At 43.2% G+C, this 27,989-nt stretch overlaps 1 protein-coding gene across 3 annotated transcripts; it reads right to left on the minus strand.

Annotated features, from left to right (window-relative positions):
• Window positions 1-106: 106 nt before the first annotated feature.
• On the minus strand, window positions 107-27,986 carry Decr1 (2,4-dienoyl-CoA reductase 1). Of its 3 annotated transcripts, NM_057197.2 has the most exons (10): window positions 27,832-27,945; window positions 15,585-15,787; window positions 13,596-13,653; window positions 13,392-13,478; window positions 12,184-12,331; window positions 5,914-6,013; window positions 4,137-4,209; window positions 826-972; window positions 360-422; window positions 107-259 (listed from the first exon to the last, which is right to left on the minus strand). In NM_057197.2, the coding sequence occupies exons 1-10, from the start codon at window positions 27,898-27,900 to the stop codon at window positions 200-202; spliced, it is 1,008 nt and encodes a 335-aa protein (NP_476545.2). In that variant the 5' UTR covers window positions 27,901-27,945; the 3' UTR covers window positions 107-199. The 3 variants fall into 3 exon arrangements, with proteins under 3 accessions (NP_476545.2, XP_038965094.1, XP_063143156.1); XM_063287086.1 differs by lacking the exons at window positions 107-259; window positions 360-422; window positions 5,914-6,013 and having other exon boundaries at window positions 940-972; window positions 27,832-27,986; XM_039109166.2 differs by lacking the exons at window positions 5,914-6,013; window positions 12,184-12,331; window positions 13,392-13,478; window positions 13,596-13,653 and having other exon boundaries at window positions 115-259; window positions 27,832-27,986.
• Between the last annotated feature and the right edge of the window lie 3 nt (window positions 27,987-27,989).

The raw sequence follows: 27,989 nt of genomic DNA on the forward strand, positions 1-27,989 counted from the left end.
AATGAGCGGTAAAACACATGTGCACTCACATACAATAAATAAATAAATAAATAAATAAATAAATAAATAAATAAATACCAGACACCCGGGGTTTGATCCCCCAAACTACAAAAATTATCAGACAAAAAATTTATTAACTCAAATGTCCATCTATATAGTCCCTAAACTTTAGTTTGTCGCAGAGGAAGCCATGAACGTCTTAGGAGCCTTTTGTCTTTCTGATGAGGCCTTCGATTACATCCCACTCCTCCTTGGTGACCTGATGGAAAGAAACAGAGTCTATTTAGCTGGGTCTGCTCACGGTTTGAATTAAGCCCAGCATCCTAGCCTGTCATAATATGTGAACCAAATGCCGTTACCTTCTTTAGAGAGTTGAATTCACCTGACAGAAACACTTCCTCTCCACCGTCAAATCGAATGACCTGAAAAGACAGCACGAACCCCTTCACTCCTTTTGAAAAGTCTCTCAACCGTTATCTATCTTCATAGCCCAACTGGATGTAACCTCCTTGCTAGTCTCACTCAAAGCTCAAATCACAAAAGATAAAACTGAGATACAATCTGAACTTATTCCTTCTGCTTAGAATGCGCTTACCAACAAAATTCTACCCAATTTAAGGATCGTCTTTAAACCATGTCCACCAAGGCAACTTGCACTTAATAAAATTAATTTATCACGGAGTAAAGGATTAGGATGAGTAATGTGTGAATATTTTATATTGCTTGCACCTATTTTTTAACATCATATCCATATTCAGCATTATTAATCCACTCCAAAATAGTGCTCCCTCAGCCCCCAAAAAGTGAAGACACTACAATGCTTACTGCCCCATTGATCCAAGAGGCATAATCACTGCAAAGGAAAGTCGCTAGATTGGCAAGTTCCTCCACAGTTCCCAGCCGACCACAGGGGATTCTCTCGATCATATCTTTCTCAAATTTTCCAGTCGGGTCCAAACGGCTAAAGGCACCCTTAACAACAAAGGAGAAAAGTTACGTTAGTGTGTCTCCATGTATGCCTGAATGCGTTTTATTTCTCAATTTCACAAAAAAAAAAAAAAAAAAAAAACACAGCTGCACTAAAATATGCTGCTCACAGCTTAGGCATTGTACAAAGACTGTCACCAAAATGTTTCACATTCGCTCTCAGCCAAAACAAGTCATTTTCCCTAAATCTACCCTTTAAAAGGAGAAAGAGCCTACCAAGAATGCAAACTGTCACCTTAGTTTTTAATGTCTCCGACCTCGGCAAGTCATTATTTAAAAAATCCAATGAAGCAATACACCCAAAAGAGCTCTGGGATTACACTGAACGGGTGAGACGGTGGATTGCTATTTCCTTCAGTAAACACAGAAAAGCAATTCAAATATGAGAAGCTTAGGAGAAGTTATCTAGTCTCTTTTCATTAAAAATAAAAACAGGAAAGGCAAAGCAAGCGCTATTAACTCCAAGTGTACGTGAGAACGAGGGAGCAGGGAATCACTCTGGCTAGTGTCTGGGGCTGTGATGTGCAGACACGGCAAGGTGAGGTCAACGCTTGCAGACTTAAAACGAGGGTCCCTAGCACAGGTGAAGGCTCGCCCTGGAGGTGCTGGGTGAGCCTGCAGCTCTCCCAAGGCAGCAGAGGCTAAAAGCAGCAGCTGGTGCGACTTTCATGCTATCAGACCTCTCCAGGAAACTTCTTCAGCTTCCCTTTTGTGTCTTTAAGACGAAATATCTCTTGGTTGGGAACAACTCCTATCCCCACTTCTCCACTACACACTCCTACTTGGGAGACTCTTGAAAGTAAATGTCCTCACATCTTTTCCAATAGTTTTGTTTTGTTTTGTTTTTCTTTTCTTTTTTTTTCAGAGCTGGGGACCGAACCCAGGGCCTTGTGCTTCCTAGGCAAGCTCTCTACCACTGAGCTAAATCCCCAACCTCCAATAGTTTTTTTAATATGATGGGAACTCAAAAAATGCAATGTAGGTGCTGGAGAGATGGCTCAGCAGTCATGAGCACTTGTGGTTCTTGCAGAGGATCGAGTCCCATTCCCAGCACCTACGTGGTGGTTCACAGCCATCCCTATCTCCAATTCTGAGGGGACTCACTGCTCTCTTCTGACTTCCGTGGCACCAAGCATGTATGTGGTACACTGATGTGCATGCAGACACACATGTGCACTCACACACACACACACACACACACACACACACACACAAAATAAAACTAAATTTAAAAAGTAAAGAAACACAAGACAAATAAACACAAGAAACAGATGATCTCTCCTAGTCACTGGAGTCCAGGAACGAAGCTTCTGCAACTACCGTTCTTCTGGGAAATTGTGCAACGGAGGGCACTCAAATTATGGACTTTGGCTTTCAGTTATTTTGCCATTAGACTCTTATTACTGAATATATTCAATTTCCATTCACTCCGGCACCCTTTCTTTGCATTTTCTATCTATTAGATTCATAAATAAGTAGTACAATTTCCATTGTAAAATTTAATACTACGTACTACTCAATGACTATACCTTGGTATGGTGTCTATGTAATTTCCTGAGTTTTCAAAGTTGCATCTCAAGAATCATGCATTCTGGCTTTACAAGGAAATAAATGTTAAGTAAGAGTGAAGTCATCAGGAGACGATGTGGGAGAGCAGAAGTGTGTGGCCATTCTAAGTGATGCCCATAAAAGTGACTGGGAGTTGTGGGTGTCTGCAAGGTTAATGACATTGGTGAGGTGCGCTCCTCCTGAGGGAATTCTCACCAGACGTAGAGTCAAAGACAAACATAACTGGCTGAAAGTGAAGAGACATGGCAATGAGCCAAAGAGAACATTCCTGAAAGCCTTCCTCTCAGACTTCTAGAGGCCGTCGTAAGCTACAGATACACGGACATTGCCACAACTGAAAAATAAGACTATACAAGCAATGGGACTTTTAAACCGTGCAAACGTTGGGCAGGAAAGGTGGCTCAGTGGTTACAAGCACTGGCTGCTCCTCCATGTTGGGCGGTGAGCTGTGAAAGTTACCCTAATTCCTGGTCAAGACAGGTTGAATCCCTGGAAACCCTAATAGGGATGGCAGGTGCATTCCCAGCCTCCCAGATCAAGGCCGCACTAACTGCAGCCCCCCACAAACCCCTGTAGAGAGGTTTGAGACAGACTAGTCACATAGGGCAATGCCTCAAGCCCCTCCTCCACAGGTAAGGATGTGACCACAGATCATGTAGGCTTAAGACAGAGCAGAAGCAGGACCACGCCCCCAAATATGTAGATGAGGTCTTCCCAAGCTCTCAGGCCAACCCAATAGGAAGTACCTGCTGTCAGACACTGACCCACCCTAAAACTGTACTTAAGAGTCGTGTTCAAAATTAAAGGTGTGCGGGAATTATTCCATCATCTGAGAGCATCTGTCACAAGAACTGGTAACACCGCCTCTTGGGGAAGAAATCTGCTCTCCCAAAATGGCCTCCAGAAGCTCCCCTGCACGCCTTGCCTGTGATTCAGTCTTCTGCTGGCTCAGCCCTGCCCGAGCAACTGAAGCAGCAGCAGCAGAAAGGAGCAGAACAGGCAGCTGAGGCGGGCAGAAACACTCCCTCCCCGCCCTCCCCGCCCCCCTCCCCCCGCCTGAGTTCTCTCCCCATCGCCTGAACCCACACACCTAGCTGGGAGAGAGACCCACACACACACACCACCTTCTGGCTCCAGAGCCCTACACATCCAGACACCCAGGCTTCTATTTCCAACCTCCGCATGGCAACACATAACCACCCATAACTCCAACTCCAGGGCATTCTGTTTCCTTTTCTTCCTCTACAGCCACTGCATGGAAATGGTGCACAGTCAAGAAGGTAGGCGATACATGAATACGCATAAAATACATTTTTAAATAGGCCAAAAAATATTAAGAAATGTAGGGCAATAACGTATCTATGGTAACAGAAATGAATTACTAAAATGTCAAAATTGATAATGTAAGTATCTGGGAATATGAAGTTACTTATACTGGATAAACGCAAAGACACTCTCTACAACAAGGGTTTGGGATCCAGGCATCCCTGGAAAGTCCCACACAGCAATGAGAATGCCCATCTATCACTGTTTCGTTCTTTCATCCTTCATGGTGTTATAATGTGCCAAATCAAACTTACTTTGGTTTTGATAGGCCCTGGCTGAATTATGTTGAAACGCATTCCGTATCTACCCCATTCAGCTGCAAGAGACCTAAAAATTAAGGGAGATAAAATACCGAAAATTAAAGCACATAAAGCGCATTCTAAGACAGAGTACGGTATGCTCGAGCATGAATAGCCAGGGTTCAGTGCACATTCACTGCCTCCCAGGAGTCACACACTGTCAGGTAAGTGTCACTACTACTCCCTGAGTTACCAATAGGTGGGTAACTGGGTACAGGAAGATTAAACCACTTTTCTCAATTTGATGTCGCTAATCTGTCAACCTCTGAGAGTCTAGGCCGCCTAGTACCTTTACATCCTCTATTACACAACACATTCCAGCATCCTTAGCACTGTAAATCTACGGTGTACAACAAGAAATCGAACGTGCCAGGCAAGGTGACACATGCATTTACTCCCAGCTCTTAGGAGACACAGGCAGGTGGGTTCCGACGAGTTCAAAGCCAACCTGGTTTACATGTGAACTTCAGGCTCATCCCCACCACTCTCTGATGCCCAAGCTTAGACTTACAAAAGTCATTACTTTTCCTTACAGACTATGCTCTGGATCCCAATGTCCGCAAGCACTGTCACGAGTGCATCAACTGAGCAAGAGATGGATTACACAGTTAATGAAAACAGTAACACAGCCTTGTTTAACAAAACAAGGCTTTAACATAACTGCTGGCCAGGGCTGCAAAGGAAATAAGACTCAAACAAAATCCTGAATGTCCTAAATGAAAATACGGTATTAACGGTGAACATGAACCTGCTTAGAAATGTACTTAACACGTCTACTTTTCAACAGGATCATATTTTACAGATTGGACTGGCATGTTTCTTATGTGTGTGTGTATTTGTACTTAACACAGTTGCAAAAGGACAGCGAGGTTACCTTAAAAGATAAAAAATAGCCCAAATAAGCAAGATAGACAGGAAGGGAAGGGCCAAAGCAGACAAGGAAGCATAATGGAGCCCAAATGAAGCTAATAGCAATGCATTAAAATGTTGTATGTAAGGGGGTTGGAGAGATGGCTCAGTGGTTAAGAGCAGTCGCTGCTCTCCTGAAGGTCCTGAGTTCAATCCCTAGAACCCACGTTGCAACTTGCAACTATCTGATGATGTCTTCTGTTGTACAAATGTGCATGCAGACAAACTACCCATATACCTAAACAGATATTTAAAAAGTTAAAGATGTTTTATGTAGCCAGATGTGGTGGCACATGCCTTTGTACCTAACACTTGGTTGGCATAGGCAGGCAGATTTCTGTGAGTAAAAGGCCAGCCTGGTGTACAGAGTGAGTTCCAGGACAACCAGGGGCTGTGTAAAGAAACCCAGTTTCAACAACCCTGCCCCCAAAAAAAGTGTTTTATGAAATGGCAAATTTGCCTCCTCTTACCATGACCCAGTGAAAATGATAGCCTAGACAGGTATGGAGTTTGCAGTGCCTGTGAGAAACAGCATACTATTTCCTCAGAAGTGCAACTGATTTTAGTACAAAACTCATTAAAAACGTTCCATCCTGAGAGGTTTATAAAAGGGAAAGGTTTTAACATAATAACGACCTTAAGATACTGTAATTTTGCAACAGATAAAATTCAGTAGGAGAGTATCAATCAAAGTCCCCATCAGTAAAATCAGTCCTATGGCACAGGAACTTGTGATCAGACATAGCCTGTCCCAAATCAGTCTTCCTTTTGGCCAGAGAACTTTATCTATTTTCAGGAATACAATTAACTCAGTAGTGCTCACTTATTCATGGCTTCCACGCCTGATTTGGCTGAAGAACTTGGCATTACAAAGCCTGATCCGCTCTCAGCATAGATCGTAGTGATAGCAAGAAAGGCAGCTCCTGGAAAGTTAAAGGATGTGGTTATCAGCATTGCAGCTACTTCTGTTCACATCTGAGAAACAAGACAGGCAAGAATGTGGTCCTGTGCCGAAAGGAATCACAAAATCTAGAGGGCCTACTCTTGTTTTTAAGTTTACTACCCTTCATCGCTGAAAGAGTAATCTAAGAAAAGTGTGTCGTCTTACTCCTGGTCTTAATGTCTGTAGGTTTGAGTATTCTTGGTCCATATGAAGTGGCACTATCAATAGGTGTGGCCTTATTGGAAGAGGTGTAGCCTTGTTAGAGGAAGTGTGTCACTGTGGAGGTGGGGCTATGGGGTCTTATATATGCTCAAGTCTGGTCAGTGAGGTCTAGATCCTCCTTCTGGCTGCCTGCAGAAGACAGTCCTCTCCTGCTTCCTGCAGATCAAGATGTAGAAATCTTAGTTCCTCCAGCACCATGTCTGACTGTACACTGCCATGCTTCCCACCATGATGATAATGGACTGAACCTCTGAACCTGTAAGCCAGCCCCAATGAAATGTTTTCCTTTATAAGAGTTGCCTTGGTCATGGTGTCTCTTTACAGAAAGGAAACCTAAGATACTGTTTTGAGGATGGCCAGTCTGCACTGTCTGTGATTCTGTGCCTGACCTCTCAATACAAAGGCCCAAATCTGAGAGACACATCCCATGACCAAGAACAACTTCAACACAAAGAAATCAGAATTAAACTATCAAGGGCTTCCACCTCTAGCCACGGTGGACTCATACACATCACTACAACTGTATTAGAGGTGTAGATACTGTCACTGCCAGCCACCTTGGAACAGGCAGAGAAGGCATGCCATCCTAAGATGATAAGCTTAACACCATCTGAGACTTTCTGGATGAGAAGCAGCTCTGAGAAGGGATGTGAACAGGAACAGTGCTCAATGACTTTTCATAGTAGAGTCGCCCTGAGTGTGTGCTGATGCCCCATTATATACCTGAGGGTAAGTGTCAATGGAATCTAGAAAAAGGCGACTGCCATTGCAGCATTGATCTAGACGGTGACTCTAAAAACTCACAGAGGGCTGAGGGAGGTGGTAAGCATCCTAAATGAGCAGCCAAAACATTTGGTAGCCAGCTCAGAAGAATCATACCAATGAGAAAGCTACTATACATTCACAAATAAAGTTTAAAGGTGAGTTGTAAAATGTAGTATGATAACCTTGATGAAAGACTTCAAAGAAAACAGGTTAAAAGAGTTAAGACAAGGCCCCTTATATGAGCATCTGGGTAAAGGAGCCAGTTGCCAAGCCTGACGACCAGAGTTCAACCCCTAGAACCCATACAGTAGAAAGAGAGAAGCTGATTCTGAAAGTTGTCCTTTGACCTTACATGCTCACGGCAGAATATATCCAAACATATGTGCACATGTATGCATACTCAAACACAAACAAATAAATAAATGAAACGCTAAAAGTAATTAAAAATACCAAAATAGAAACAACATCAATGGCAGAAAATATTTGAAATTTTATAACTAAAGGAATGAGCTTAGCCGTGGAAGATCTTCAATGAAAACACAATAAAAACTACCCAACACAAAAGTCACAGGGGAAACAGTTAACTACAAGCCAAAGACCAGACATACGGGACATTTTAGCAGAATATATGTGTAATCGGAGATCTGGGAGGGAGAAACATAGACTGAAAAAAATCTAATTTGGTTAAAAAAAAAATTACAGTTTCTAGGAGGCAAACAAATGCCAGAAGAGGTAAACAGAAGGCAGAAAACTATAAAAGCAAACAAGAAGCCCCCGGGAGCGGGCGGGTAAGGTAGCCCAGGTAACATCTTCACCTAGCCCTCATCAGGGGGCCACAAGGAAGACAGTGAAGCCTTTAAGAATCTGAGTAAAGAATCCTGTGATCTTTGAACTCCCAAACCAACAACCACAACAACAAAGAATTCTGAAACTGAAGGTGCTGTCTTCTTCTACCCCAATTCAGAGAAAGGTCAAAGCCCCTAATCTGCACCAGAATGAAGTTAAAGACAAGCCTTGAAGCCAAATAAAATTAATATTAGGGAGAAATTCAGATGGACAGAAGGATGACATATCAGAAACAAAGACAAAGAGCATGTTTCCTTGTTTCCCAATTTCTTAAATTGACCCCATAAAGTCAGAGTTAAAAGTGACACCACACACAGACGTAGCAGCTGCGTCTGGGACACAGTGGAGTCTCGGTAAACTAAATGCACTAAAAATTGGAAGAGTGCTCTGGGTTTCAAGAAACTAGATTTTCTACTTCCTTAAATACTAGATATGAAAAATCTGTAAGTTTAATGTTATAAAAGTGTGATAAAATACACTTATATGCTTTACAAAACACATTTTAATTCCTGTACATTTGAAAGTGAGGTATGGTGGTACACAGTTGTAATCCCCACTCTTTCAAGGCTGAAGCAAGAGCTGAAGGATAGCCTGGGCTACATAATAAAACACTGCCTCAAAACAACAGGAGGAAAGAAGGAAGTGGTTTAAACGTGAAGGACCAGAAAGAAAGCATTTCAAAGCACACGTCTGTAAGATCTTCCTCTCCTCCGTATAGTTAAAGATTCTCATGGTCAGCCCTATCGGAGAACAGAAACAACCAGAAGAAGCTCAGCCCGGAGTGCATGTGAGGAGGAAGGTACTGGACTGTCACTTGAGGATGTGCAAATAGGCGTGCTTACCTTAGCCATTCTCACAACTCCATCTACACATTGGACTTGGCCTTTCCGATCTCTAAAATCAGCTTGTGTACAAAATGTCCTTGTGTGAAAGACAAGGGGTGTGGGGCTTTAGTGGACCCAGAACAGTAGAGGGACAAGTCACGCCAGGCACACTTCTTTGTTAGTTATTCACTGCTAACTTTGTCTCACTGCAGCTGTGACTCTAACTTTAGCTACTCTGCCCTCGACCCTCAACCCCTTGCTGTGCCCATCTCCACCCTGTAAGAAGCTAGAGTTCACTTGAAGCTGGAGCCCTCACTGGACAACTAGCCCATGACATTCCTAGATTGACCTTTCGTGTTGGACTGACTACATATGCTCACATGCACCCCCTAAACCAACATCCAGGCTCACCCACACTGGCATGCTTGGGAGACCACAAGCACGTGAGCCCCTCAGTGCAGGACCAGCTTAGACACACAGAAGTCAGCGTCTCCAAACCAGGAAGAACAGAAATGGGCCTTCGTCTTTTAAAGAAGCTTAACCTAATACATTTATAATGAAGCCCATAGAATTTTAATCCAGTGTGGGGAGTAAAAATAGATTGAAGTCTGTGTTAAAATGAAAGACAACGGGAAGTGAGTCAGAAAACTAAGGATCCTAAGGATGAGGAAAATAGAAATAAGAGATAATGAAGCAGAGAAAGACAGTTATCACTGAGACAGAAAGAGAGCCAAAAATGAAAAGCCTGCAAAAGGAGAAGAGACGGAGAAAGAAATAAAGGCAGGATCAGAAATTAGAGGGAGAAAAGAAAAAACACGCACGCATGTGCACACACCACACACACACACACACATACACATACACACACACACACATACACACACATACACACACACATACACACACACATACACATACACACACACCTACACACACACACATATACACACACATACACACACATACACACACACATACACACACACATACACACATACACAGAGAGAGACAGACAGAGACAGAGAGTCAGAGACAGAGAGACAGAGAGAGTAAGTGCCAACAAGACAAAGGACACAAAAAGTAACAGCAGGCAGGCAGGAAATCAGCTGACAATTCCAACTCCCTTCTCAAGTCTATCTATCTGTTGGGAAAATAATAAATCAGCAAATAAAATTAACAGTGCCACAAAAGTCCAGATCTAAACCACATCCGCCTTGCTTACAGTGGAGATGGGTGATGAGGTTTACCCTGAGTGCTAGGGAAAGGAGTTCCCATCTTTTGCAAAGCTGTGCCTTTCGATGATGCTTTTCACCTTACACTTCTTTGACCAAGCCTTCTCAAGCTGGTTTGTGAATTATCCACACTGGGGAGAGGAAACTGAACCTCACAGACAAGTTTCTGAACAGATACAATGTCCTCCATAGCCCACTCCAGCCACTGAGAGTCCTTGGCCTTGTTTGGTGTGCTCTACCTACTCTGAAAAAGTGCCCTAAGCTCAAGTCCTAGCCACAATTTATATTTTTTATATTTTTTATTAGATATATTTCTTTATTTACATTTCAAATGCTATTCTCTTTCCTGGTTTCCTGTCCATAAGTTTCCATTCCTTCCCCTCCCCCTCCCCCATACGGGTATTCCCCTTACTGCCTCCCCATATTCCCCTGCACTGGGGGTCCAACCTTGGCAGGACCAAGGACTTCCCCTTTCCCTGGTGCCTCAACAAGGCTATTCTCTGCTACATATGCAGTTGGAGCCCTGGGTCAGTCCATGTATAGTCTTTCAGTAGTGGTTTAGTCCCTGGAAGCTCTGGTTGGTTGGCATTGTTGTTTTTATGGGGTTGCAAGCTCCTTCAACTCTTTCAATCCTTCCTCTAATTCCTCGCAAGGGGGTCCTATTCTCAGTTCAGTGGTTTGCTGCTAGCATTGACCTCTGAATTGGACATGCTCTGGATGTGTCTCTCAGGAGAGATCTATATCCAGTCCCTTTCAGCATGCATTTTCTAGCTTCATCAATCTTATCTAGTTTTGGTGTCTGTATGTGTGTGTATATATATGCCACATGTGGGTGACCCCAAATTATTGAGAGGCACAATCTTGTAGTCTTTACTCCGGAGAGCACACAGCACAGGTCTGTTACATAAAGTCAACAGCAAGAATCTAATAAACAAAGCACTCTACCAATCTCTAGGAATCCTCTCCCACTGCCCCTCTAAAGGATTGCATTGGTGCTATTTGTATTTTGATGATAATTCTGCCTCTTCAAGAGGGGCTGTCCAGATGAGGAGTGGATCCATCAGGTTCTCAAGTGATTTCATGTAACTCTTCTTCCCATTTTAATTGGTCAAATAAAGGTTAGAGCCTGTGGCTGGGCAGTGGGGGGAGGGGGGTTGGAGGTGGAGGTTTTAGAGTGGGAGAGGAAGGAAGAGAAAAAGGAAGATGGAGGAAGAGGAAGTGATAGGAAGACGGAGCAGAACCACGTAGCCTGGAGGAGCCCCAAGTAGCAAGAGATCTCATGGTTGGGGAGTAGAGTAGTGCAATCTGCCCAATCTAGCCATGCAGCTCTTAAATACTGTAACTAAGTTGTGTGTTCTTTACACGGGCTTACTGGGGTTGGAGATTTACCAAAACATTCTGTCTGTCTGTCTGTCTGTCTGTCTGTCTATCAATCTATCTCTTTCTCTGTGTATGTGTTAAGTATATATAAGACATTACATATTTTCTATTTATGTAGACATAACTCTTAATAGAGAAATTGGTTCAGTCATAACAAAAATGTTCTAGCAGTGCCCACTGAAATCTAGCCTCTTTGTGGTATTGACTACTCGTGTTTGCAGTCTCCAAGATGTCCCCTCCAAACAAACTATTCACCCCAGCTAAAGACCTTCCTCTCATAAGTTCTGCTGCTATTAGCTTTAAAGGCTCCTCCCTTATCACCTACACCATCTTTCCACATGACCTCCCCACCCCCCACCCCCAAAAATCAAACTTCCCAGCATCACAATATGGTCAGTGATATTTTACAGCAAATCACCATTCTTCACAAGGTAACTTCAGTGGACTCTAACTCCCTAGTTTGGTACTGGGGACTTTCCCAGTCACATGACTAGGCACCTCTCCACAATTTTTTCCTACTTCCTGTCCCCTTCTCTATCCACATCGAATTCTTTATTATTCTCTAAATATATCTGTCCTTCCCGTCTACCAGCCCTCTATGGAGGTAAAAGTAGATTGGAGTCTGTGTGAAAATGAAAGATAATAATGATTAGGGAGTCAGCTACAGGAAGGAGTCAATCCCATCTTGGAATTTCCGAATGCCCTTGAAACGCCAAGTCTTCTACCACAGCCTCCGGTAAACATGGATTTTCAGGCTATGAGATGTGTGAGGACAGGCTATTTCATTTACATCTTGAATTATGTCAGGGCTTAGTACTGCCTCAACTGAAAAAAAGCCCTCTTCCCCCCACAATAAACACAGGAGGAATAAACGGACCTACCTTTCTGTGCTTTAATTAGCTGCTTTCCAATTTCTAGCGTCACATAGGCTGTACCATTGAGAACTATGTCAGTTATGGTCTTCCAACCATTGGGAGACAGTCTCTCACTGGGAGAAATGAAGTTCCCTGCCGCATTGTTTATCACCACCTGGAATACACAAGGCAAGGTGTTAGCACGCACATCTGAACGCCACAGTCGCTGGGAGGCAATCCACCAGACTCATTTGACTTGCATGTTTCTGGAGTCTGTAAAGACGAACTGTATTACTTCCCAGTCTCAGAATTCCCAGCCCTGCCTTTAAACTAGTGTAGACTACAGAGATGACAAAAGTAGGTCAGCTTACTTACCAGGTAACCACACTTTACTCTGAATAACCACGAGATGCCTTTGAGACAGCTGTGTGGGTGCACACTTGCAATCCCAGCACTTGGAAGGCAGTGGCTTGAGAATTAAAAGCCAGCCTGGGGTACATAGGAAGTTTGAGCTAGCCTGTGGTACATGGAGAAGGAATCTCTATGTCACCTTCCACCCACAGATTATCAAAATGAAATTGCCTTTTAAGTTATTCTGTGCTTTAGTTTTAAGTAATGAACTTGCTCACTGGCGGCCTGGTTCCTCACTCCCAGGGAAGGATCCGCTGGGTTCCGAGGCACTGCAGGACTGAAGAGACCCCTTCAGTGTTAGGGATCCCTCCGAAATGGCTTATAACACAGGGAAGTGTTCTCTTTGAGACTATTGGAAGAAATAGGCTTTCTCTCATAAATGAGCCATGGAACAGCGAAGTACTCATTACTGAACACTGAGTTTCCGCTCAGGCCCAGGAAACAGAAGTGTGGTATTTCCGACCGTTTCCCTGGTCTGCACCATTCTCTTCCCCTGAGACACACCGACAGTTATCAGGAAAAGCTAACCCAACCAATCACTAAAACCAGCTACTGTGCTCTTGGATGACTCCTCTTGCTATTGTATAATCTCATTAAATAAAGCATAATCAAGTTTGATCTGTGACTACAAATGTGTTTTTTAAGTATTCCTGTACGGTAATGGCATAGAAAGTCCATCTAATCTTTTCTCTGCATGAAACAGAGCTGGCTTTCCCCAACCATGGCCCTTCTCATTTCAACAGCTCATTCCCTGTGTGCATCCTGGTGATGGTCTCAGAATCAAAGCCCTGTGCGTTGAAAGGCTTCGGCCCCATTGCACTTACATCAGGATGCCCTGCAACTTTGATCAGCTCCAGTACTGTGTTGTGTACCATATCAGGATCTCGAACGTCACACCGAATCGCATAGACCTGCAAAATGATGAAAACTCAGCCATTTCCAGGCTTCCTAAGACAAAATCCACAAATAACCTATATAAATGCGTCATAATCCCCACATCAGATTTAAAGGGTTGCTGCTAAGCATACCTTATTTCCAGTTTTAGAAGTAATCTCTTCTGCAGTAGCTTTCAGAACATCAATATTCCTAGAAATAAGCACATTCTTAGGGGACTTCACATGAGTCCTAAAATGCTTTTATATTGTATTGTTCTTTTTTGTTCTCTAAGAACACAGACAAGGGACAGTTTAAAGAAAAACATTTCTGCGAAAGTATGAAATTTATACTTACATGAAAATCAAGTTGATTAATTTCATTTTTAAAGTTAAGTTGAAATATATCTGTGTAGAGGAATTTTTTTTTTTTGGTTCTTTTTTTTTGGAGCTGGGGACCGAACCCAGGGCCTTGCGCTTCCTAGGTAAGCGCTCTACCACTGAGCTAAATCCCCAGCCCCTGTGTAGAGGAATTTTAATCCAGCAACATGGCTGCTCTGGATTTTAGTATGGTCTGGCTGGAATACAGATACACCCTGAGTTTTTTTTTTAAAGCTTTATTTATTTCATGTATGTGAGTACACTGTAGCTGTCTTCAGACACACCAGAAGAGGGCATCAGACCCCATTACAGATGGTTGTGAGCCACCATGTGGTTGCTGGGAATTGAACTCGGGACCTCTGGAAGAGCAGTCAGTGCTCTTAACCACTGAGCAATCAGAGAAAGATTCGACAGGATGGGATATACCCAACTCTCAGCCCAAGAAGAAGGGGGGCTTAAGGCAGCAGCAGGGAGAGAGTGAGAGGAAGCAGTTTTTCCTGCTACAGTTTTACAGAGACAGATTGCAGAGAGAGCAAGCTAGAAACGGGTGAAGGAAGAATGAGCCAGAGAATGAGAAGGAGCCAGCGGATTAAACAGATTGCTAGTTCATTTGTGGCCAAGCAGATCAATTCAGCGAGAAGCTGAGCGAAACCAGACTGAATCAGTCAGCTTGGAGAGGGGTTTGAACAGCTGAGTTGAGCCAACCAGCCAGAGTTCAGAAAGGGTGAGTTCATTCAGCAGTAAGCCTGCAAGATGACAACTACATCAGGCAAATAAAGGTTGCTTTTAAATATATGAAGTGAATTCATGGTACTAGTCACTTTTATATAGCATTATCTACACATCAAATTATTTAGGAAGGTTTTGTTTTAGAAAAAAGAACTTATGTAATCAATGCTGTCTTCAACTCTATTATTAAACAGTGTGACCTTGAATCCTTCATCCTCCCACTTCTATCTCCCACGTGCTAGGGTTGCAGGTATGTGCAACTACCCCTGACTTACTTATTGATTTACGTTACTTCCTTGATTAGAATCATTATATTCATTCTTCAACCAAAGAAATGTATTCCTGTTATAATATGCATAGGTTTCACATTAAATTTATGAGTTTGGATAACTCTACGTGATCAGTCTTACATCCTTGAAAGAAAACAAAACACAAACAAACCATGAATGCCAACTATACAGCATTAAAGTGAAAATAATATCTCAAAATTCTTACGCATTGCAACACTAAGAACAAAATAAACACTCTGTCCAGTTTGCATTTCATTTGTGAATGGCAGACTGCTAACTGTCACTGAGATGATGAAATGGGCAAAGATTTTAACAAGGATCTAAAGATTCAGATGTCACAGATGGTGCCAGGATACGCCCACATAAGAACTTCTGCCTGTGTGGTTTATAGCCATCACAACTTACACATTGTAACTCTTATCTACCGTAAAACAACCACCAGGGCTGCATCCACTCTTCTGGTATGAGGTTAATTATCAATCGAATTAGCAAAAAAGGATAAGGACTCCAAGAGAAATGAAAACCACTTCAATGGAGGCATTTTAAACGCCACCTTCATACTCAGAAAATGGAAACTGCAAGCACCATCAGTTTCATAACTGCCACTGTTTTTATGAATCAAACTGCAACTGAATTTTTCCAAGGAAACTTATTTAATCTACCTACAGAATATTTTATGTAAATGGCCCTGTTTTTAATACTGTGACACAGGCAGCTTCTTTACAGACTCTCAAGTGACACTTACCTGCTCGCGATCACACACTGGGCACCCAGGCTGGACAGGAAAGTTGTCATTGCCTTGCCAAGGCCAGTGCCTCCTCCCGTGATGAAAGCCACTTTTCCTTGAAAGGCATTAGGTGGTAGCATAGGCTTTAAAATGGGTGGGAAGAATTTAGACTGTGGAGCATCGATGCTTTGATACAGGGTTTTCGTTCCAAAGCTGAAAAACTGAAAGGAAGAAAAAAAAAGAGTTTAGACTTGCACTCCTGTGTATTTACAAAAGAGAAGAACTCTTCTACCTATCATGACTGCATTTAAGGTGTTTTTCGGAATGAGAACATTGATTAAGTGAATAAGTAGTATAATGAGGTGGTTTAAGAAGCATGGGCTCAAGAGCTTAGACAACATAGGAAAGAAATTCCTCCGTGGTCGTATAAGCGTAGGTAAGTTCTGAAACTTTTTTGTGCCTTAGTTTCCTCATCTCACAAAAATGAGACCAACAGAAGCATCTCCATGGGTTTCATACACTGTTGTAAGCAAAATAACTACAGTAGTAAGAAAAGGAAGCAGTGCACAGTACACAGTACCCTGGTACAAACGGTAGCATCGCCATGCTCAGGTGTTACACTCACATTCAAGTTTAAAAAGTAATACAGCTTGAGGGGCAATGGTGGTGCGTGCCTTGAAACCCAGCAGGAGGCAGGAGGCAGATCAGAGTTCGAGATCAGCCTGGCCTACAAAGTAAGTTCCAGGACAGCTAGGGCTGCACAGAGAAACCCTGTCTCAAAAAACCATAAAACAATATCAATGATGATGATGATGATGATATAATAGAATACAGTTGGGGGAGTAGAGCATACGAAGAACTAATGCATAGGATCAGGGATGCTAGGCCATCCTCAGATGCATAGCAAGTTGGTAATATGATAGTCTTTCTCAACTCACAAAAAACATAAAGCTTTTATGGTTTTTGTCTTTTAAAAGACTATTTGATCCAGGTACTGGTGGTGGGAGGCAGAAGCAGGCAGATCGCTGTGAGTTCAAGGCCAGTCTGGTCTACAAAGCTAGCTCTAGAAGAGCCAAGCGTACACAGAGAAACCCTGTCTTAGGGGGAGGGAGAAATAACATATTTGAGCCAGGTGAGCGGCACACACCTTCGACCACAGTCATTCAGAGGCTGAAGCAGAAGGATCGCAAGTTCAAGGCCATCCCGGGCCACTTAGCTCAATCTATTAACAAAAGAGTAACTTAGATGAAAACCTCATTTTGTATTTGAATTTCTGAAGACAACTGTGGTAGTTTGAAGGAAAATGGGCCCATGGGCTGTTAGGAACTGGCACTGTTTGTTATGAGGCGTGTTCTTGTTGAGGTAGGTGTGGCCTTGTTGGAGGAAGTGTCTCACTGAGGCTTTGAGGTCTCAGATGCTCAAGTCAGGTCCAGTATCTTATGGTCTCTTCCTGTTTCCTGTAGAGCCATATGTAGAACTCTCTGCTACCTCTCCAGCACCATGTCTGCCCGTGAGCCACCATGTTTCCCACCATGATAACAATGAGCTACATCTGAACTATAAGCCAGCCCCAATTAAATATTCTCCTTTATAAGAGTTATGTGGTCACAGTGTGTCTTCACAACAATAAAGACCCCAGGACAACAATTATTTTTAAACTCTTTATAGACTTTATCAAATGCCTTTTTTATGCCAAAAAATAAATAAATAAACAAAGCAGGTAAAATGTTCTTGCTATACTTAAAACGAAGGGTAAATAATTCAAATTAATTTAAGCATACTTCTTTTGCTTAGTTTTCTATTTACAGTTTAAAAAATAATTACTCATGAAAAGTACTGCTATTCTCAAACATTTTAATTATAAAAGCAAACATCAAGTGTGGAACAAAACATACAGTAAAAACCAACACTCATTTATCAGTTACTATGGGCTAGGATTATGTACCAAATCATGTGATCACCACAGCCATGTGCAGGATCAAATTCAAGCTGGCAAACTCTGGAGCCCACTTCTAAAACACCCTGACACACTGCCTCTGGCTTACCGCTAAGTTTTTCTCAAGCTTCATTAATACACCAGGGAAGGATACGACATTTCCCCCAAAAGATAAGTCATGGTTGCAAGATCACAATTCTAATCTACCATTCTGCATGCTACAGAGCTGTCATCAGCTGAGCCATGGTATCCTCAAATTACTCCCAAAGAAATGATTAGGATTGTGAGCAACGATTTAAAAAAAAAATGCTGCCCAACTGAATTTATACAAGACATCATTTATTGTGGTTCGATAGCTTTTTAATTACAAAAAAATACCCCCACAATGTTTAGTGGTGGGGAATGTAGCTCAGATGTCAGAGTACTGCAGAGTAACCCTGGGTTCAATGGCCAGCACTATACAGAAAAGTAGGACTGGTAGGACAGACTTCTAATCACGATACCACAGACGTAGAGGCTTGGGGGTGAAAAGTTCAGGGTCATCTCCAAATACATAGCAAGTCTGAAGCTACCTGGTCTTGATAAATATATAGACAGATATATGTAGAGATGGGTCTGTACATATACATATAGTCAGGACAAAGACAAGAAGAGAGTAACAGTAAGCAGTGATCTATACAGTGCCTGACCACGCTGCCTGTAGATAACAGCTATGATGCAAATTCTGTTGTCAGACTCATTTTCACACCACGAAAATGAAACTCTACATGGCCAAATAACCTACTTTTTAAGATAGTAAGAGAGCTGGAGAGATTCCAGCATTCAGACATAACTACCTGTAAGGCCAGCTCCAGGCAATCTGACACCTTCTTCATGATATGAAGCACTCCTAACATAGGGCATATACTCACACAGATGCATGAATAAAAATTTTAACATAATAAATTTATAACAAATAATAATATGAGGTAAAGACTTGCCTCAAATCCAAGATGTGTCTGGCCTCAGAGTCTCCTATACTCGGTTATCATCTCTAAGCGATGGGGTCATGAATATTTTTTATATTAGTTTTTAAGTATTTTCAAAATCTACTTGGCTAGTATCTTATTTAATAATCAGGCAAAATCATCGCCAAAGGTCAAGTTTTGCAAATCTGGGTTACATCTCATCTTCATCATAATTCCATCATCACATTAACGAACACTGCTTTTTTTTCTCTCTCTCTGTATCTTCTTTGCCACGAAACGATAATACAAGCAACCTACAATCATCTTTTTCTTCATAACCGGCAGATTTGCTTAAGACTTCCACCCACCTCCACAATGACTCCATTAGTATGATGAATCAGGAAATGGACGCAAGTGGGCTGACAGAGATGTCACTATCTGGTAATAGTGGGAAAGAAGTGCTTCAACGTTCCTAAGGTTCTGCCGTGAACTTTTACTTATTTGTGGTCAATCTGTGCAGGAATTTGAAGCTTTGTGAAGGATAATTAGGTATTTAAATAAGAACATTTACATATGTTTAAAAGCATTCTATCAGCCTTCTAACAGGCAGAGGAAGCAAACAAAGGTAAAAATGTTATATTTGATAATAAAAGCATCATTGCATGTCTTAGTAAGTTCATGCAATTGATCAATAATAATTATATGAATTCCTTTCCTGCCATTGAAAGGGAAAACACTGACTTGCTATTTTAATTGCTTCTGACAGCTGACAGCACTTGTGTAAGCACGAATTCTGCCATCTCTTAGCCTATTCACAGGTTGTCTCTTAGGAGGGCGGTAAGGGGAGGAGGATGGGGAGGGGAACATCCATATAGAAGGGGAGGAGGAAGGGTTGGGGGGGATGTTTGCTTGGAAACCCTGAAAGGTAATAACAATTGAAATGTAAATGAGAAATAACCAATTTGATAAAGATGGAGAAAAGAAAAAAAAAAAAGACTCACGAACATGACTAGATCTCACAGGACCAGGTTGTCACTAAGGCTTTCCATAAGGGAATGTCTTGAATTCCCCAAAAGTACACCTGGCCACTTTCTCTTAGGAAAATCGGATGTAACGTAAATGTGCCCTGGATGGCCCTCAAATCTCACATTGTGGTTTTCCTATACATGGCTTATGTAGAAGTGAATTGGGCTTTTTGTTTTTATTAATCGGAAATAATACCTTTCTTACCAGCATTAATTTCTTGGTAGACCTTTCATGTCCTGAACTTTGTAAAATCTTCCTATTTTGGATATGCCAACTGACTACGTGTTGAGCTCTAAATCTGCCTTAGGAAAATTGCTCTCACCCCCTTTTGTCCCCTTACTCATCAGCCTCCCACTTCATATCCAGCGAGGATACTGGGGGTGATCACACGTATCCTCCTCAAAATGGAAAGTCAGAAGGAATATTGTCTTTGTCCTTTGTGTGAGGGATGAAAAAACATGAGATTCATACCTAATTTAAGGATATTTTGTTAGCCTAAAATAAGTAAATTAACTAAAAGATACATGCATTGGCAATCTTGAGCCAGATATGTATTGTGAAGCTAGCACAAAGTCTTGAAACCTTGAATCAACACTAAAATGTTAGGAGAATTCAAAGAAAACTCAGAATTCATGGCAAAACTATTGAGTAAGCATAACCTTGAACCATGACCACCTGAGGCAAGTTTTGCTGCCTGCCCAGCCTCTGCAACCTGCATGTCCTTCCACTTTAGTGGCCTCCTCCATTTAAGGGACCTTTAGTGACCTGAGGCATTTCAGTAAGAACTCTTGTCTATATAAACCGAAGCATCAGTATAAAAAAGCGGTGGGACAAGTTTGGGGTTTTTGTAGAGGCCATTGTTTGTGTTGTTTTGCTTTTAGTACCACAAATAAGTTTTTGGCATTTCCATATATAAATATCTTTTTGAAAATAGTATTTAAACATGCTAGGTTTCTATTTAAAAAAGAAAGCTAAATTTCAAATCTGTAAAATTCATTAAGCAAAAGACTTTCACAGGAAGTTATGAGGCTGAACAGATAGATATTTAAAAACTGTTAGCTCAGCTATTTTACCACCAACGTCATGGCTGTTGATCAGGTCTCCACAATAAAAATGCATACCTCCAAAAACAAGGATACATCCAGAATCAAAGACAAAACCTCTCTCTCCCTCTCTGCCAGTCACTTTGTTTCTCTACTTCTGTCTATCTCTGTTCTCTCTCCCATTGTGTGTGTGTGTGTATTGGAGAGGGAGGGGGAGAGGGAGAGGGAGAGCAGGGGAGGGGGGAGAGGGAGGGGGAGAGGGCACATGCGCATGCCTAAGATAAACCTTGGATATCATCCTCAGCAATTGTCCACCATGTTTTTTGGAGCAGGGTCTGTCACTGGCCTGGGAAATGCTGATTAGACTAGACTGTCTAGTCAGCATGCTACAGGAGCTCTCCCAGCTCTGGCTCCCAAGCACTGGGGTTGTAAACATCTACTACCTGACCCAGTTTTACATGGGTTCTGGGAATTGTACTCAGGTCTTGAAAGCCACCCATCTAGTGTGGCCTCAGCTTGCTCTTCAATAACAATACCATATCAGTTCCAACTAGACACATTACAGTTACTAATGCTGCAGCATTCCCAAAGCTTGCCAAGAACTTTCACCTTCTAACCTTTGCTCTATTTTTCTCTCCAGCCTGAGTTACTCATTTTCCATTTAGCAGAATCACCAGTCAAAACCAGGCAAATTATCAACATTTCCCCTCCCATTTAGTGCCCACTTCTCTGGAGGTCGATTTGGCAATATCGATCAAACTGTTACATAAAACATTGATCTAGTCCTTCCACATTCAAAAATGTATCCACTCATTAAGAGGGCGGTAAAGGGCCATTTTGTTCAAAGATACTTGTTAAGGGGCAAGAGGTGAGCTCAGTGGTAAATCATTTGCCTAGCATGTACAAGGCCCTGGGTTATATTGCCAGCATTGAAAACAGATTGATATCCTTACCTACCTCTTTACAAAAGTTGATGAGAGTGTCCTCATACATTCAGCTATTTATAAAGCATGGACCTATTACCTATTAAAAGCACACAACTCGCACGCTGAAGGCAAACACTGCCAGTTTGTCCAATTGCTCAACCATGTATGTTGAATATCAACAGAGTGAAGCATCATTTGTTAAGAGAAAGGTGCAAAGGAAGTGACGCACAATCTGTGTGCCTTTTATAAAGGGCTGTCTTCCCATATGTGTTGGCACAAACACAAAGGCTTCTGGAACAATCCACAGGAAACTAGCCAGTGTAGCATACTCAGAAGAGTTCGAGATGGGCACAGCATAACACTGCTTGAGTATTCAACATGTTCATTAAGATTATACTTCATCTGAAATATCCAACACAAAAGTGAATCACGTGAGCAGGCACACAGTACAGGAAGGTTGGAGATGGAGACAACACTCTAGAAACACAGCACAGAAACAGTTCAGGATGCCTCCTCGGTTAACATGTGGCTGGGAGTTCCATCACAGAAAACGAACTCCTTCCATGGTTCTTTCAGGGAGGGGGTGGGGCTGAGTGTCAGTTGATTTGTGTCAGGTGAATATTTTTAAATCAAATTTACTCTGACTCAGATTCATACAAAAGTGGGCATTTGTGCAGACTACTCTTTAGCTGTCATATAACATATGCTTGGCAAAAACTGGCTAGCTGTGTGTTTCAAAGTATGTGTTTGAAAATTCGTATCTTTATACACGTTGACTTTTATCTTTCACTCCCAGAGCACTCCCTGTACTGCCTGCCCACTAAGCCTTCCTTTGCTGCTTGCAATTCTTGTCCATTTGCCAGAATGCGCTTCTCTGTGCCAGCCACGAGATCTTTTTGGTTAAGTCCAAACACTGCCTTTTCAGCAGAGCACCTATGGTTCTTAGCAGGAGGCATGTGGAAACACAGGGACAGCTTCTCTCCCACGTTCTCGTGTAGGTTCTTAGAAGGGAAGACCTGCCAAGCACCCCAAATGTCAACCATGAGCCTACAAACTTAAACAACTAAATTGTCCAAGCTCTGTCACGCTGGGCTCTTCACGGGCCATGTTAAGCACATCTCTGTAACCGTGTGGACCACCTGAGCATGCCTGCCCACTCTATAACCTACAGCAGAGTGCCTCACAGAAGGCTGGAGTGCTGAGTTTCTGAGGAGCTCAGATCTTGTTGCCACAGCAACCAGCCTGAATGTAAAAGAAAAGGCATTGCTGGACTCCAAGCTCCAAAGGCTAGGCTGAATCATGCAGTTGCCAGGAGCCAGGCAGAAATTACATTTCTGAGTAATGGCACATCCCATAGCAATGAGCCAAAGTTTTTGAAAAAGTCATTACTCTGTGCTTTGGGGTGTACTCCCTACCGTTATTACAGTTCTTATCTGTCTGCACACTTAGATGCTTCCCAATACTGCACAATAAAAGAAGATGAAATCAGCCTCGAATTAGGAAACCGTCTGAGGTGCTCCCCTGGAGTCTTCATTTCTACCTGCCTTGGAGACATCTTCGACTCACTCCCTATTACATAAGCCAAGTGAAACATATGACTGTCATTATTGGAGCAAACATCAGAGCCACTGCTCTTATGAAAAGGATTGGTTGGATTTGAGGATTTGCTTATGTGGGAAAGTATTAGACAGAAAACAGACGGTAGGGTAAAGTTCATCCACTTACTTAGCAAGTTTTTATTGAGCATCGACTATGCCCCGAGCACTATTGTAGGCAATGATAGTACAGCAATGGACAGACAAAAAGATATACTATTCTACCCATGGTGAGATTAGATTTGGGGGAAAGGGATAAACAAATGAAGTGAAATGTATAGTCCATTAAGCCTTGGTGCAGTTATAGTATGACACGGAATGAAGGTAGGGCATTGTTACAGGTAGAAGGAGGACACAGCTGCACCCAGGGTGCCTGTGGCAAGTGCAGGGGGGATCTGATAAGATGTTAATGGCGGCCCTCAGAGAAGCCTGATCCCTCTCCCCACCAACTCCTGTCTTAACCATTCACTAGAATAGAATAGAACCCCATTCTACTTCTAATCTCCACTGCAACCCATTACCTGAAGCCACATCACCTCCCATTTGGGAAGACCAGCCAGTGTGGACAGCTCGTCTCCATCTTTGCCACCACACCACTGCCTTCCCGGGGAAACTCTAAGTCCTTCAAGGCAGTCACAGTTGCCCAGGAACCTAGCTATCACCACCTGGACTTAGTCTGAACCTACACAGAAGCTACTCTCTTGCCTAGAACTTCATGGCACCTCAGGGACTGTTCTGAAACCCCAGCCCTTTCTGCTTTGAGGTACAATGTTTCCACAGAGCTGCTTCATCTATCCAGAAAACTGTGATGATAATCACTGGACAGACGCTTCTAAGGCCTACCTCCCCTTGGGAGTTAGCTACCCCACTGGACAACACTGGGACACCATTCTGAGGTGGTAACTAGGACCGGTTCAGAAGCACAGCAGTTCACAGGGCACAGCTGGATCTCAGAACAAACCTTAACCTAAAAACAGAGATACTTAAAGATGGGAGATGCACATGACTTTAATCCTAGCACTTGAGTTTGAGGCAAGGAGAGTCAACATGAATCTGAGGCTACCCAAAAGCCTGTACCCAAAAGGATTTCAAATGGGGGCAGGAGAAGACGGTTCGGCAGTAAAGAGGCCATATTGCTCTTCTTGAAGACCTGGGTTGGTTCCCAGCACCTGGATGGTGACTAAAACCATCTAGAATTCCAGTTCTAGGGAAAGTGATGGCCTCTTCTGACCCCCGGCAGTCATCAGGAATGCATTTGGGGCACAGACACACAGAAAAATAAAACATTCATACACATGAAATAAAAATAAATATTTTCAAGTGAAAAGATAAAAATAAAACAGTGATACTTTGGGGTTATCTTCTCCTGAATGGAAAAGATTCCTCCAACGTCATCCCCAAGCTCTCCAATGTCCGTAGGCTGAGATGAAGAACCTCGTGTATTTTTTTCTAGGTCCGAAGACACAAACTCTATACATCAATTCATAGGGACTTTCAGAAACAGGGAATGACCTTCACTCGTTGAGGAACGTTATTCTTCAGGCTGAAATTATCTTTTTTTTTTATACTTTTTAACTAATGTGTGTGTGTCTGTGTGTTTGTATGTACGGGTGTGCGCTGTGCTGTGCCGTGGTGGTTTGTACAAGAATGGTCTCTATAGGCTCATCTACAGGGGGTAGAACTATTTGAAAGAATTACAATTAGGAGGTGTGGCCCTGTGGGCGGAAGTGTGTCACTGGGGGTGTGCTTTGAGGTTTCAAAAGCCCATGCCAAGCCTAGAGTGTTCCTGCAGATCCAGATGCAGAACTGTCAGCTACCTCTCCAGCACCATGGTCCCTGCCACGACGATAATGGACTCACCTGTGAAGCTGTAAGGCAGCCCCAATTAAAGGCTTTCTGCTATGAGTTGCTTTGGTCATGGTGCCTCAACAATAACGAAGGCAGGTGCCCAGCAAGGGCAGAAGTAGGTGTCAGATTCCCTGGAGCTGTTCTTACAAGTGCTCGTGACTAGCCGATGTGAGTACTGTACAACAAGCTTCAGTCGTCCGACAAAGCAGCAAGCAATCATAACCACAGAACCATCTCTCCTGCCCTAGGCTGAAATTGCGGGCCTTGCAATCTGACATTGGACTCACAAGCCAGTGCTAGGATCCACCTCGAAGGCAGCCTTTCCTGCCTCCCTTGCACACAGTTTCGTTCCTCTGTGCTTTATAATACACCACATTTTTCAGTCCGCTGGAGCTGGTGGTATCTCATTGAACTATCATTTTCCACACATTGTTCTGTGCACCACGGCGATAAAATTTCCAACTCCACATGGTACGCACAGTCACCCACGTAACACGCCTCTTCCGTGTTTACTCTGTGCCAGGCCCTGTGCTAGGATCAAGCAGTGAGCTAACCAGATGTAACGGAATTACAGAAGGAATAATAGAATTTTATTCGTCCTGCTGCAAGACACGGCGGCATCGCCTTTTGCTCCAGTTCTTGGTTACACCTGTTTTGGTTGCACTAAATGTATTTCAAAGTGCAATCATAAGTTACCAGCCATGCTCTGGAAATGTAACTAGGATATTTCCACACGGAATGCAGGCTTCCCTCTCCAGCCAGGGAGTCTCTCTGAAGAAAGCCCTCAATCACATTTCATAATTAACAACTGATTAAATTAAATGTTTTATCAGAGAATGAAACGCAAACTAAGGGGCAAGGTCCTTCTCAGCAGAGGGAATACTAGATGTTTACTGGATTGAACTCAGGCCTTCCTAGGTCAAGGTTAAGTGTGAAATAGCATTCACAGATAGAGCTTAGGACAACTGGAACATTTCTCTCACACATGAGGTTTTAGCTATAATATATTTACCCTCGAAACCATGATGTTGCTTGGTAGCCTCCAATGCACAGATGTTATTCCTTCCCCCACAGGCTTTTAATTCCTGCCTTCATATGTCAAGGAGACAGGCACCTCTATTGTGTTTTGTAAATAGAGTCTCTCTACACATCCCTGACTGTCACTCAGTGTGTGAACCAGGTTGGCCTTAAACTCACAAAGATCCACCTGACTCTGTCTCCCAACTGCTGGGGTTAAAGGTGTGCTCCACTACACCTGACTTCTAACATTTTTCTTAAGCAAATGAATTTCAAAACGTCAGGTTGCAATTCTTTTTGATTACTTTTTCTTTCCTGAAATGTGCTGTCCGGTGGTGTCAAAAGAGTGGGATTCTGACCCGTGACTCTGTTGCTGCGACGCTAAGAGCATCTGCGGGCCTGGAAAAGTACCAGTTCTCAGAAAGGAATGTGGAGGTTTTGTCTGTTTGTCTTTGCCATGCGGCATTATCTTTGAAAAGAGAAACAGTATCAACTCAACTGGACCAGTGAACAGACTCTTTCCAGAAAAAGGTGCTCTGACTTGAAGAAGCCACCACACCTATTTCTGTCTTAACATTTGGAGCCTCTTTCTAGCCTGTGTCCTGACCTGTTTAGCCTCCTGTTTCTCTGCACCTCCATGCCCCCCACTCCTGCCTCTCACAGCTCCCTGCCCTCCAGTACCCAGTTCTTTGGATCACCCCACATTTTTTTCTAAAGTGAACACTGCAGGGCCTGTCTATCAAACTCAAAGCAGGTAGAGATGGGGTATCAATGAATGGACTGACTTCTCTACTGGGATAAGGAAATTCTGATTTTTAGCTAAAGATTTTTAACGGGGCATGGGTTGTCTTGACCTAATGCTTTTTGGTTTTTCTTCTTCCTCTTCGATTTCTCCCCTGGTTCCTTCACTTATATATTTCACTTCCACTGTTGACCCGGTGGGAGAAATGTTGGCAGGTGAAGCAATATAAGCTGGAGGGAAACAACGTGGATTCCACCGCGATGCACCCCTAGAAGGTGAATCCAAATGTGGCTTGGGTTTGATATTTTCAAATTACTTTCATTACATCTCGCTTGTTTACTTGGGCCGGACAAGCAAGAGTTGGACCCTGGGATCCAATGGTAGAAGGTGAGAACTAACTTCACAAGGTAGAAGGTGAGAGCCAACTTCCACAAGGTTAGGGCTTTCATTTATTATCCTTTTTGCGTGCCTTTGTTTTTTGGAAAAATAACTATAGAAAATGAAGTCACCCCTGCCATGTCCCACAAAACAAGGCACTGTGGGTGGGGGTGGGGGCGAGAGGAGGTTGGAAAAGGGCAACAATGCTCAAGGAAGGCTTCAGAAACAGAACCAACCTAGTAGCCTACTCTCTTCTCTTTCCTACCCACAGAATTGGCAGCTATGCCCTTCAGGCTAGCTTTGACTAAGGGTTTGCCACTGCTAAAAGTAGGTAAAAGGTCCCTGGATTTCTGCCAAAGCAATCTCTGGTTTCCACCTCCCAACTAAACCCCGCTGTTCACTGAACAGACCAGAGTTCATCCAGACTGACACGTGTAGCATTACCTGTTTATTTACAAATGAAAGTTCCTTTGTGGGGAGTTCGTGCCTCCACCCCACCCCCTCATTCTCTCATCTCCCAGCGCCCTGAGACCCCTGACTTCTCAAAATTAGCTGTGTCTCTCTCCCCTCACTGCGTCCCTGGAATGCTCTCCTCTTTCATTACAACTCCTTACATCCCGGAACTCTGGTCTCCTCAGCCCTCTCCTTGCACCCTCTGCTCCCTGGAACGCCTGGCATCTGTCACCTCCCTGCACCCGAAGGCCCTGTTTCAGCTGCCTGCGCCCGGGGCCCCTGTTCTTGCGCTCTGCGTGCTCAGCTTCGCCTGTGGAAGCGAGCCTGGCCCTCACCCGCGCCGCGCTGCCTTACCCTCTGAGGACCGGGATCGCAGGGGAGGCGGGACACCCCAGCAAAGAACGCACGGGCCAGCAGCGCCATGTTTGCAGCAGAACTGAGTCCTTAGTGTCAGGGTCCGCCCCGCCCGGAAGTCTCAGTTCAGGGGCGGAGGGAGGGGCAGGGCCAGGCTG

Source organism: Rattus norvegicus, chromosome 5, assembly GCF_036323735.1.
Source record: "Rattus norvegicus strain BN/NHsdMcwi chromosome 5, GRCr8, whole genome shotgun sequence".
Lineage (NCBI taxonomy): Eukaryota > Metazoa > Chordata > Mammalia > Rodentia > Muridae > Rattus > Rattus norvegicus.

Coding starts and splice junctions, on each gene's coding strand:
- Decr1 (NM_057197.2), bottom strand. CDS start 27,900: ATGGCGCTGCTGGCCCGTGCGTTCTTTGCTGGGGTGTCCCGCCTCCCC. Junction 12,332..13,391: donor AAGTTGCAGGGCATCCTGAT/GTAAGTGCAATG, acceptor TGTGTATTCCAG/GTGGTGATAAACAATGCGGC. Junction 973..4,136: donor CAGGGCCTATCAAAACCAAA/GTAAGTTTGATT, acceptor TTTGTTGTTAAG/GGTGCCTTTAGCCGTTTGGA.